This window comes from Drosophila gunungcola, unplaced genomic scaffold, assembly GCF_025200985.1.
Source record: "Drosophila gunungcola strain Sukarami unplaced genomic scaffold, Dgunungcola_SK_2 000078F, whole genome shotgun sequence".
NCBI classification, from domain to species: Eukaryota; Metazoa; Arthropoda; class Insecta; order Diptera; family Drosophilidae; genus Drosophila; species Drosophila gunungcola.
The window spans coordinates 156,410-169,195 of NW_026453241.1; the positions used below are offsets into that span (position 1 = coordinate 156,410).

General features: G+C 41.7%; 2 protein-coding genes across 2 annotated transcripts in view; one reads left to right on the plus strand and one right to left on the minus strand.

Annotated features, from left to right (window-relative positions):
* The window catches only part of LOC128264803 (neuroglian), a 39,210-nt gene extending 33,954 nt beyond the window's left edge, over positions 1-5,256 (plus strand). Inside the window, 4 exon segments of the mRNA XM_053000477.1 lie at positions 44-421; positions 739-796; positions 798-843; positions 4,719-5,256. Of these exon segments, the coding sequence (XP_052856437.1) occupies positions 44-421; positions 739-796; positions 798-843; positions 4,719-4,963 (727 nt within the window). The 3' untranslated portion in view covers positions 4,964-5,256.
* A 2,978-nt stretch (positions 5,257-8,234) lies between these two features.
* On the minus strand, positions 8,235-12,572 carry LOC128264763 (integrator complex subunit 4). The gene is made up of 2 exons (XM_053000423.1): positions 10,268-12,572; positions 8,235-9,567 (listed from the first exon to the last, which is right to left on the minus strand). Exons 1-2 carry the CDS (start codon positions 12,425-12,427, stop codon positions 8,584-8,586), a joined length of 3,144 nt encoding a protein of 1,047 aa, XP_052856383.1. The 5' UTR covers positions 12,428-12,572; the 3' UTR covers positions 8,235-8,583.
* Positions 12,573-12,786: the final 214 nt, after the last annotated feature.

Sequence of the window (12,786 nt, forward strand, 5' to 3'; positions counted from 1 at the left end):
GCATAAAAGTAATGGAAATTTACCAACCTACTTGCGAAACCAGGATCAAGGGCGAAACCCAATGGATACGGGAGAATCAGGAAAAGAATTTGGACTACCAGGAAGTGGGCGGCTTGGATCCGGAGACAGTCTACGAGTTCCGCGTGGTCTCCGTGGATGGGCACTTCTACACGGAGAGTGCCACGCAGGAGATCGACTCTAACAGCGTGGAGGGACCGATAATGGTGGCGAACAAGACGGTGGCCAATGCAGGTTGGTTTATCGGCATGATGCTGGCCCTGGCCTTCATCATCCTGCTATTCATCATCATCTGCATCATCCGACGCAATCGGGGCGGCAAGTACGATGTCCACGATCGGGAGCTGGCCAACGGCCGGCGGGATTATCCCGAAGAAGGTGGTTTCCACGAGTACTCGCAACCGTAAGTACAGAAATACAGGACTAATTAAATTAAATCAAAAAACTATTTGATTTGGTTTCAATTAATTTCTTTAAAATGTCAAATTAAATTTATCTAAACAAGATAAATAAAATTAATAAAACAATGGCATATAACTAGATACATATATTGACATTTGCAGAAAATCAGATTTATCGTATTTACACCCTTGTAGAGGGTATTATAAAATTGGTCAGAAGTCCGTATGTTTATTTTCCTTTGTGCGAGCTCAGCTAAAATCTAGCTTAAGCCGATTATTTTCGATAACAAATCAATAATGTTTTCCAATTAAATTACAGGTTGGATAACAAGAGCGCTGGTCGCCAATCCGTGAGTTCAGCGAACAAACCCGGCGTGGGAAAGCGATACCGATTCGATGGCCGAATACGGCGATGGCGACACAGGTTAGAATCCTTCCTTTATTCCAATATATACATATATATATGTATATCGAGATATCGTAGAGTATGTCTAGTGCTCCCCCTTTTCATTATCTGATTGTCCTTGAAAACGGTAATGCTACTTTAGAATGTTATAGACTGTTCTTTCATTGTTGCTCACAGCATTGGTAAAAGTACAAATTTTTTTTTTTTATGTTTTTAATCCATTTTAGTAGTTTTTTTATGATCTCAAAATACGGTTAAAAGACAATTTTAAAATATTATTTTGAAAGCATGTTGTTCAATAAAAATGTTGTATTTTTTATTGGATAGTACAATAGATTTGTTAAGGCGCTGCATTACCGTTATTAGGATAAATCGGTGGACCAATAACAGTTACATTTCTAGGGTTAAGTCTAGCACCCCACCCCAAACTTATCATTGTGATTTTTTTATTATCTCTTGGTTGTTTCACTCTCTTGATTTCTTTGCCACATTTGTTTTTGGTTCGCATTGATGACGATTGTATGGGATGTGGTGGAAATAAAAATAAAAATGGATAAAATTATCAATGGAATATGTATATTGGATAACGATCAGCTGTGGCCACTGCCGCTGCTCGCGCCGCTGCCGCAGCCCGCAGCAAATCGACGTCGTTGCCAACGTCATCGGCAGCGTCCGCCCCACAGCAACAACAACAACTGCAACAGCAACGGCCGTCGACATCGACGTCGTCAGACGTTCCAGTTCCAATACTCTCTTCGGTCTCTCCCACTCCCACTGCCAGCAACTCCGCCACCCCCTCCGCTGCCCCGCCTTCCTACGAACTTTGCATGGCGGATTCTGAGCACCGCAAGGCCTAAAAGAGAGTGGAGCTCCTTTCTACTCTACCCTTCTCTTCCTCCCAGACCGGTTTTGTTGTTGTAATTCAATCAGTCAGGTAGCTCTTCCTTAATTAGTTCTGCGGCTCTTTTATTTCCTTGTGCTTTAAAGAGGCAGCTTCATATCATTACAGTGGTGGTCACTAAAAATGCACGATTGTCTTATGGAAATCAAAATACCTTTTGTAATTATAAAATGTCAAAAAAAAATTGTTTGCATAATGATGTAAGGTTCCAATTATCATACAAGAATTTTTGCGTATTAATAAATATTAATTTAATGTTTCTATTATCAAGTGTTTACCATTCAATAAAATCAAACTATATATGCATTTATAATACTTAAATCATTTGCAATATATATTATTCAAGATATTTAATTAAAAATAATTGTTATACAAAGGTATTGGGATTTTCATTGCCAAATCAATGGCCACCGCTGTGTTTGCAGCACAATCTTTTTTTTTTCTGCCGCTTCCAAGATGCTTCATGAAGATCAAGGCTGCTCTCTTTCGCGCTTTCCTCAAACTCCTTCCAGGCAACCGAAGAGAGCCCCTGCCGTTATAAAGCCGAAGCTTTTGCTTTCTCTTGATTGATTCATTGAACTGCACGAAGTTGACTGTTCGTTCTCTTTTATTACTAACAAATTTCGCGACTCTTGCCAGAGAGAGCCTTCATTTATTTGCTCTCTACTAGTGCAAAAAAATCGATTAAAGCTTAATTTGATCGGCGATAAAAAAAAAGATTTCAGACATTTCCCATATTTCACATGTTTTGTGTTCCTTGTTATGTGTTCTTTGTTTATATGTTTCATATGATTTATTATTTATAACTGCACCATATTTTATTTATATTATATTTGTATCATTTTTTCTTTTTTCTAAAACACCTAAATTGAAACAAACAAAACTATAACAAATCGACAACGACAACCAATATCCAGGCATGAACGAAGATGGATCCTTTATTGGCCAATATGGACGCAAAGGACTTTGATTTAATTAGTAAGCAGCGCGCCGCAACAGCAACTCAAAAAATATCGAAACCGAGCCCTTAACCCAACCCCAAATATCAACAAGACCAAACACCATCACAGCAGAAAAATAAAAACTTATGGAAATAATAAAGAAATGCTACCCAACCATGATTGGGTATTAACTAATTATCATTCGATTAAGTGCAAAAACGACCATTAATTTAAAAAAAAAAAATATATATATATATATATATATATTATATATAAAAAAGAGGTTTTATATATAAATATTACAATTTAGAATTGTGTAAAAACAAAAGCAAATCAAAACTGCCAAACAACATGAACAACAACATGAACAACAACAACAACAACAACAATAGCAACAACAACAGCGAGGATGCAGCATAAAGGCTATTAACGAAATAAAAGTCTTCATCGGAAGAAATAGTAATCGAGAAAGAAAATGCATGCGAATTAAAACAATCAAGATCGGGCAGCTACGTGTAATTTTTTTTGTTAAGAAAATTAAGAAACTATAAGAAAAATGAAGCTCGCTTTTAAAATCTCTATATTGCGCACATGTCTACCTGTCCCACTCTATCCCCTGCACTCTGTATATCTCTGTCCCGCTTTCTCCCTCTTTTTACTTGTAATGCATATATATTTATAAACATAAAGCGTAAATTAGTTATAATTTAATAATTTTTTTATAAAACAACACTCGAATGTAAAATCTCCGTTTTAGCTTGGCCGAATATCAAAAAGAAATCCTTTTAGCTTACATGGTTACTACTTTATTTAAGCCTACTGTGTGAATTTTGTTTTTATTTCTTTATTTAATTTTTTTAGTTTGTGTAATGACTTCGAATTCATTTGCTTTGTTTTTGGACAGTGAAACAATGTTGTAAAATGTAAAAACGTTTCCTTCCCGAGTTGTTTTCCGGGAACAGCAACAAAATAAGTATATTTTTTTCAATGTATTTAATATTAAAGAATGAATGAAGAGAACAGCATAATTATATGAAAATATAATTTTTTTTATATATGTATGATGTACTTTCGCATATTGAATTAGAAAGAAAACAAATAAAATAAAGAAAACCGAATAATAAACAACGACAATTGTGTAGACTTTGAAATTATTTGAAATTGGCGTTGACCGAAATCACGGTATATAAAAATGCATGCTTGTTTTAAAACTTTTAGATTTTTGGAGATTATAAATTGTATAGCGCTTAATAGATTTTATTTTCACAATCTTCTGTACGTCATTGAGTTTTGGTTAAACCGAATTCGTTTACGTTTTTATTTTCTTTGGCTAATCATCATTTTGAGCTGACATATTTGCAAGGTAAAGTTGAGTATATTTTCAATAATAATTTTTTAATAAATACTTATTTGTATTTGTAGTTTGCTTGCCAAAGTAGTTTTAGATTAACCAACTCCCTTCGGCTTCTACCCAACCCAAGATAAAAATGATAACAAAACTAACTAAGTTCAAAATAACTTTTAATAATACAAATCGCGATTACAACGAAAGCAAAACTGCACTGGTGTTGGTTGTGGTTAACATGAGTAAAAATAGTATTACTAACACAGAAAAGACCCAATTTTATGTTGTTTTCATAACATAACATTTGGCACCAGCTTTTATAAAACATAAGTTTAATGGAAGTGCCACTGAAATATTTAAAATAATATATTTTAATCCGCAAATTACCATGAATTAGAAAAATCATAATACTGCGCCTTTCCGATATCTTTATTATTGTAAAACTACAAATTGTTGAATTATTGTATTTTTATTTTCGAAAACATTCTTGCCCTTTATTTGAAAATTAATAATAACAATATCAAATAATAATATCAATATCAATATTATATTAATTCAAGGATTACAAACCTTTTAAGATTTCTCTGACACCCTCCAACAATTCAAAACCCTTAGAAACGATACTATGAAACATGCTAATATGAAGAATTGGTGCAACTATGTAAAATTAATGGTAATTAATTTTGAAAATTTCTTTTTCACCCAGGACAATTCACTGAGGACGGCTCCTTCATCGGTCAGTATGTTCCTGGAAAGCTTCAGCCGCCGGTTAGTCCACAGCCCCTGAACAATTCCGCTGCGGCGCATCAGGCGGCGCCAACCGCTGGAGGATCGGGAAGCGGATCGGCAGCGGCCGGAGCATCGGGATCAGCGTCCGCCGGAGCTGCAGCCGGAGGAGCCTCTGCCAGCAATGGAGGAGCTGCAGCCGGAGCCGTGGCCACCTACGTCTAAGAGGCGTGGCTGGGATTCATTTGCCCCTTGTTCTCCTGGTTTTCTTCAAACGATTTAAATGCCCCTTAAACCAAATACTTTGTGTAATTCTATGTGTAAAACGAAAACTGCTTTAAGTGTCTGCAAAAAAAAGAAACAAAATTATAAATAACAAAAAAGAAAAAACATAAAACCAAAAGAAAACAATTGTAAAGTGATGGAAATCTCGCATGAATTTAAAGCATATAATTTTGCTTCTTTTGGCTTATAAATTTATTATAGCAAACAGTAAAACGCCTTTTCAAAAACAAAAACTTTTGTGTAAGCTTAAAAAAAAAAAAAAAGAAACCAAAAACGAATGTAACGTTGAGAAATGTATGAAGAAGGAAAAGAACAATTAATGACGATGTCTGTTTGTGTAATAATTTTTTTTGTCGAAATACCTTTAGTTGTTAGTGGCACAAGGATATATATCTACATGGAAATCGAGTCGAGTTTTGTAAACCAAAGAGGGATTGAAAGGAAATGAATGCAATAGCGACAGATATAACGATTCCAGTCTAATCTAAACTAAGACTTGTTCAAAATGTACAAAACAGAAGGCTTAAATAAGAACCATCAAGCAGCTTCGATCAATGATTGACTGAATTGCAAAGATAATGCCTTGACTATTTTGCAATCAATTATATTAGTACAGAACTGCTTGTTAGTCTATAACTAACCAAATATCGATGTGTTCAATTAGCAGCAAGTCAAATTTTCAAATTGACCTCGTTTACTTCTTGCCACAATCAAAGACTTAACGGCAGAGCAGATTTTCGAACGCCAGTTCAAGTAATCCAGGCGAAGCAGAAGTAATATATATTCCCTTCGTCGTCGGCAATTCATATATTTAAGTTCCGATTTTCGTCCATAGTCTAATGCAATTTTTCGCGTATAGTGTTTAAACAGAATCCTTTCATTTTGTCCATTAATTCTTTAAGTAAAGCAAATTAGTTAATTAACAAATTAGTTGGCCCACTTTTACGAGTCGGTCATTGTAACCTAATATAATATGCAGCTAAATACCTATAATTGTTCCATATGGTACTCCCTCTTAAAGAAAATGTTAAAACCCGTGAGATGCAGGTTGCGTCTCTGGTTTCCACTTAATCCAGATATCTGTAATAATAATAATGTATTCATATTTTTTTTGTACTAATAACACACCAAGTGGCATTAGAGTCTAAACAAACACAATAAAACAAAATAAACACAAAAAAAACACACTTTTTGTTTTTTAAAAACCTTTGCCGCTTTAAGAGTCTAAACAAACACAATAAAACAAAATAAACACAAAAAAACACACTTTTTGTTTTTTAAAAACCTTGCCGCTTTAAGAGAAGCGATGCTTTGAATTTTTTAAAAAACTCGATCCGAATATGTCAACTAATATATTTGAACTTGTTAGTTTACACACAATGCTTTAATCGACACCCGAAAAAAACACAATTCCAGAACGGACTTTATTTGAATCGGTTCAGTTTTATTTGCGAATTAGGCAGTATATTAAGTAAATTAGGTGGATAAATAAGCTTACGATTATTTGGTCTTTAACGAACATACAGGGTTGCTTAGTCAAATTTTGCATAGATTTAAAAATGAAAAAAAGAGGAGGCGTGTAATTTGATAACTCATATTTTGTGCACTGCGTTCTGTTTGTTGTTATATTAATTAGCTATTTGTAATGAACTATAACCCCCGGCTTCAGCATAGTTTTCAATCAGATCGAATCGAATCGAATACCCAACACCCAATACCAAGACCTCCCCAAAAACCGAACCCACACAAAAATTGGGAGACAACCGAACGATCCACATACAATTCACCTGCACCACGCATATCCCAACGATTGATATAACAGATATACGAAGAGGAAGTAGAGCGAAGGGAAGTAGGAAACTAGATCAGAAAGGACATGGAAGGACAACAAGACAAAGGAACTACATAAAACAATACAAAAAAAACTTGCTATACAAACGTATATATGGATATATGATATATAATATATATATTTACAGTATAGAGGACAACGATCTAAATCTAATGTTCACGAGAAAGCGATATATATATATATATATATATATATATATATATATAAATATATATATACACAAAACATATAGAGAGATTTATAAGATTTTGCATAGATATTGTGATTTCCCAAAATAAAAACTCAACATAGTCAATAACAATGTGGAAAACCGAAAAACCAAAAGTAAACCAATTAAACTAAACTAATATTTCCTCTTTTGTCGTACGAAAAACAAACTAAAGTGTTCATCAGTGGAATTATCGAAATAATCGTTCGTCTTCGATGACAGAGCCAGAAAAAGCGATAGCGATAACGGCATCGATAGCGATAGTGAGAGAACCACAACAACAACAACAAATGCACTGCCTGTGTCTGGTTCTATTTTACATTATAACATAACATTACATAAACATTTACACACTTTAATAAGCGCAAGTCAACACCATGCAAAACATTTTTGAAACTAATAAAGGTAATTTGCACAATACTGTGATTCCTAGCATGAAACAAAAAAGACACGCTGAACAATTAACGATTAGCGATAAGCGATTAATAATCGGCTTTTGAGTGTTTTTGTGGTTCGGAAACTAATGTGTTTTTATTGTATATTTTTCACAGCATTATTGAACATGTTTACAACAAGAACTACTTATCTAACCACTCAGTAATATCCAACTTGAACAATTTACTTGCATATGATTATAACAATTATTATTGCTAACCAACGGCCTATAAACAAATTAAATATTATGCAGAACGAAATCGAAAACAAATGAAAAAAAAAAACACAAGAATACAAAGTACTTTTTTAAAATGAGTTTTTAGCGAATCAAATGTAAACTTAAGATTAACAAATTCATATATAACAAACAAGCAGCAGAAAAGCAGCGTCTATAAAACCACAACCAGATCAGAACAAGCTGAAGAAAATTTTTGCCCAGGAAAATCAAAACGAGCAAACGGAGAAAATGCTATATTAAAAGATCAGAAATCGTGTAAGCTGTAAAACCTATAATGAGAAATAAACTATAGAAACTATATAAAAGACAAAAGTGTTGGTGTTGTATTTGATTTGTTTACTTTATGATTTAATTAAATTCACTTATGGATTAAAGGATTTCGAATTATTGAAATTAAGAAAATCATTTCAGAACCGGAAACTTAATCTTCCATTTACCTTACCCCACACATACCAATTTCTCATTAATACTCCCTTCGTTTAAAATTGAAGTAATATTTGGATTTATTATTTTACAAAATGTTTTTTCTCGTAAATTGTTTGTTATTTGAACTGGAAAAGTACATGTTACACAGCTGATGCTTTACACAATTTACCCAACGAATATCTTAGACCAGAAATTTAGCCAACAATTGCTAATCCCCCCAGTTCGTCTGCTCCTGCAGCGGCTGTGTGGCCTTGTCAGCTTTTCACTCCGCTCCTCCGCCGCCGGCGCCGTCCACTCGCACATGCATCGGCCAGCTCCGACTCCAGATCCCGGGGCAGTGTCGCCTTGAGGTCCGCATCCACAGCGCATACTCCAGCTAGCCCATCCTGGCGCGAGTCAGGCTAAATGCCCCGCCTGACTGGTTTCGGCGCGAACAGCACCTTGGCCGGCTTGCAGAGCTCCAGTTCGCTGCCGGGACGAACGGCCAGGCACAGCTGGATCTCCACCAGCGACGACTCCGTCCAAACGCTGTGCGACAGCAGGATGGTGGTGCGCAGGCGCACGTTCGTCTCGTGCTCCCCCTGCTCCGTCATGATGGGCTTGAAGTCGCTGCGCTTCGGGACCACCGTGTGCATGTGCTGGTCCGGATACTTGATCTTGATTCTCATGTCCGCCATTTGCGACTCCAGCAGATTGTCGATCTCGGCCACAAAGGGAACGGCCGCTATCAGGCCCGCCGTGACCTTGATCACATTGTCCTGCGACTGCAGCGGGCATGGCTCCAGGATGTTGGCCACACAGCGTCGGATTTTGTCATTGGCCGGCGGCAGTGCCAGCGGCGGAGCCTGTTGTACCAAGGGCAGAATCTCGCGGAAGACGCGACCCGGCTTGGGATCCGATATGCCATCCAGTTTGCTCAGCAGCTGGCGCGTGAAGCTATCCGGCTGGGCATCGGTGCCACCGGCTGGCTCCTTCTTCGCCTTCTCGGGCTCCAGCAATGGCAAAGCTCCCGCCGGCGCCTTCTCCTCCTCCTCCCTGGTGTTCGCCCGTATGAACTCGCTGATATCGCCGGCCGTTTGCAGGAGCATCTGGCAGGGACCCAGGGCGCTTTGCGAGCGATCCCTGACCACCAGGACCAAGTGCAGGGCGCAGGCACGCAATCGCAGCTGCTTCACTTGCAGGATGTCGCCGTAGTTGAGACCGGAGAACGTGTGCTGCAGCTTGAGGCAGTTGCGGATGAGTGCCGCCAGGGATTCCTTCAGGGGAATGCGGCTCCTTTGCGTGCTGGCGCAGCGCTGCATCTGCTCGATCTGGATTTGGGCCGCCAGGAAGGTCTCCAGGAAGTTCGAGGTGCCGTACATTCCGGCATCGATGGCTCCCAATCGCTAAAATTTATGAAAACATAAGATCAATAATAATAATAATAATCACTGAGGGGACTTGGAAACTAGAGTTGGGTTGCTCATGAATGATCAAACAAAAAAGAGTTGTTAGCGAACTGAACATGTTCACAATAAAGTGAACACAATGTTCACTTGTTTAGTTCAGTTATTCAGTTAAGTAGTTGCTTTTATTTGCTGACTAGTTCTTTCCTTATATTGCTCAATTAAATATGTATATGATATCAAATAATACGCCATTTCACATTCTACTGATTTTATAATCTGTGATCGGAGGGATGTCAACAATAACATCGCCCAAATAAGAACAACTAAATAACTGAACAAATGAGCAACTGAGCAACAAAGTGATCACCTGAACAATTGAGTAACTGAACAGTTTAATAAGTGAGCAACTGAACAAGTGAGTGTATAAAAAGAGTGAGTTTGAAAGTAAGCAACTGAACAAGTGAGTAACTGAACAACCAAATAAGTGAGCAACTGAACAACTGAACAAGTGAGCAACTGAACAACTGAACAAGTGAGCAACTGAACAAGTGAGTAACTGAGCAACCAAATAAGTGAGCAACTTAACAACTGAACAAGAGTGTGAACAAAGTGAGTGAGTTGTTCACTCAATAAAAAGTGAGCAAATGAACTTGTTCACCAAAGTGCGCGAGTGTACCCAACACTACTGGAAACCCACCTGCAGATTGGACTGAGCAGTCTGCAGCAGCTCCACGCGCTCGTCGGCCATGGTGAAGATCTCCTCGATGTGGCTGAGAATCATCTGCAGGTACTCCGCCGAGCTGCCCGCCTGGCGCATGGCCGAGTCGATCCTGTGGGTGGCGCTCGCCGAGGAGGCGCCCTCGATGGGCAGCTGGGGCACTAGGTGGGGCATCGAGTCCCGCAGATAGGCGTAGTGGCGATGGGTGGCCGTGGGCAGCAGGCTGATGATGGGCACCAGATGCTCGGCGGCATTGAAGACGAGTATAAGGACGCACAGGTAGGCTGGATCCTCGACATCCCGCTCGGGCGTCTCGAAGAAGGGATGCACGAAGAGCAGGTGCACGGCCACGGCCATCACCAGATGCGGATGCTTCTGGCCAATCTTGCGCATGCAGGCGTACGTGGAGTGCCGATCCTGCGGGTACTTGGCCAGCACATCCAGCAGCTTCTGCACCACCATCAGCAGGCACGTTTGCGTCGAGACGCGGCAGGCGCCCAGCATGAGATGCAGTCCCTCGCGCACGTCCACCGAGTAGTCCTCCAGCGAGCCGAGCATGATCTCCAGCTGGTCCTCGCGCAGCACAATGTGCCTGGCGATGGCCGTCAGGCTGTAGATGGCCTTCAGTCGCACGTCCTCGATCTCATCGTTGAACATGTCGACGAGGAAGTCCAGGCTGGTCACCGCGAAGTCCGGCCGCGAGAGGGCCAGCTTGCACATGGAGGCCACGGCCGCAGTGCGCACCTCCAGGAACTCGTCCTCCAGGCCGTGGATGAGGGCGCCGCACGCTCCGCTGGCTATGATCGAGATGCTCCGGGCGTCCAGATGCTCCTGCGGCGCATCGTCCGCCCACCGCTTGCCCGACGACCACTCGCCGCTGGCCACCAAACGGGCGCCACGCTCGTGCGCCGTCCGCTTGCGGCGCAGGTTGCTCATCAGCTTTTTGTCCAGCGTCTGGTGCAGGAACTCCCTGCTGACGGCGGTCATGCCGCCCAGCAGCTCCGCGGCGAGCACGCGTATCTGCAGCGAGAGATCGCAGAGGGCCTCGCACACCTTGCTGAAGGCGGCGTCTATCATGCGCAGCTCCTCCTGCTGTCGGTCCGAGGGTATTATGTGGTCCGGATGCCGGTTGCCCAGCATGAAGACCAGCCGCAGCGCCTCCTTGCGCACGCACTCGTAGTCGTCCTTCATGGCCTCGACGGCGCGCCGGTAGAGCACCGCCGGCAGCTGGGATCCCCGTTCGCCGAGGGTCAGCAGGGCGTGCAGCGCTTGGGCACGCACGCCCGAGTCCTGCGAGTCGATGTAGAAGGCTAGCTTCCACACGTAGTGCCGCTCGCCCTCCATTTTGGTGGCAAATCGGCCGATCACCAGCATTGCGTTCTTCTGCGTGTGCGTGGAGCCGGAGCGCAGCTGCTCCTTGGCCAAATGGGCCACCTGGGTGTTGTACGCGATGGGCACCAGGTGCTTGCGACGCTGCCCGATCCGGAACAGGCACATCATGCCCTGGGCCAGCACCTTCTGGGAGACCTCCTTGCGCAGCAGGAAGATGAAGTAGTCGATGATGAGGGTGACCGCCTGCTCGGTGGCGCACTCGCAGCCCAGTCCCGACAACAGCTCCAGCAGCTTCACCCGGATCGAGGTGTCACTGTCGCGCTCCTGCAGCTGGTACAGCTGGAATATCTTGTTGGCCGCCTCTTTCAGCTCGGCCAGTTCCACGTCCTCGTAGGATATCTCATCGGTGATCTTCACCAGCAGCTCCAGCAGTTCGCGGCTGTTTCCGCCGGCGGTTCCTGTTGTGGTTGCCGCCCCATTGTTGTTTGTGCCTGTGCCTATGGCTATGGCTGTGGGCGTGGGGCCCATTGGGACCTGAGCCGTTGGCCCAGTGGGCAGGACCGACGAGCCGGCGGGTAGGCTGCTGCTGCTGTTGCTGCTGGTGGTGATGCTGCCCACATAGACATCCAGTTGGGCCAGCGCCGTCAGCTTGCGCTCTGCATTTGCCGGTTTTCCAGCTTTTCCGGCTGTGGCAGCCTTCGCATCGGCGGCCAGTGTTTGCAGGCGCAGCTTCTTCACCGCCGGCGCACCGTCCGCGTCCACCGTGCTCACGTAGGAGCCGAACCGCTTCTTGATGGCCAGCGCCATGGTTATGGGTTTCCTTTCCGCAAATTCCGCAGCCAATGGAGTCCTCCACCTCCACTTCCACCTGTTGGCAGTTCAGCGAAATAAATCCGATGTTTCTCAACAATTTTACAATTCGCTGCGAAGTCAGTGTGACCAGATGGTGAAATGTCATTTTCCCCAAATCTGTTCCCACAACCAATCTATTCCCACTAAAAAACAGCAAATTCAAACGCGCTACCTTTCTAGTTGATGTAAAACAGACAAACTAAATAAAAACCATCGTATCTTTTTTTTATTTTTCAAAAATTCTTCGAATTTAAGGTGTTATATACAGTTAGTAGACCAAAGGAAGCGAATTTTTTTCTGAGGAAACTTTTAAA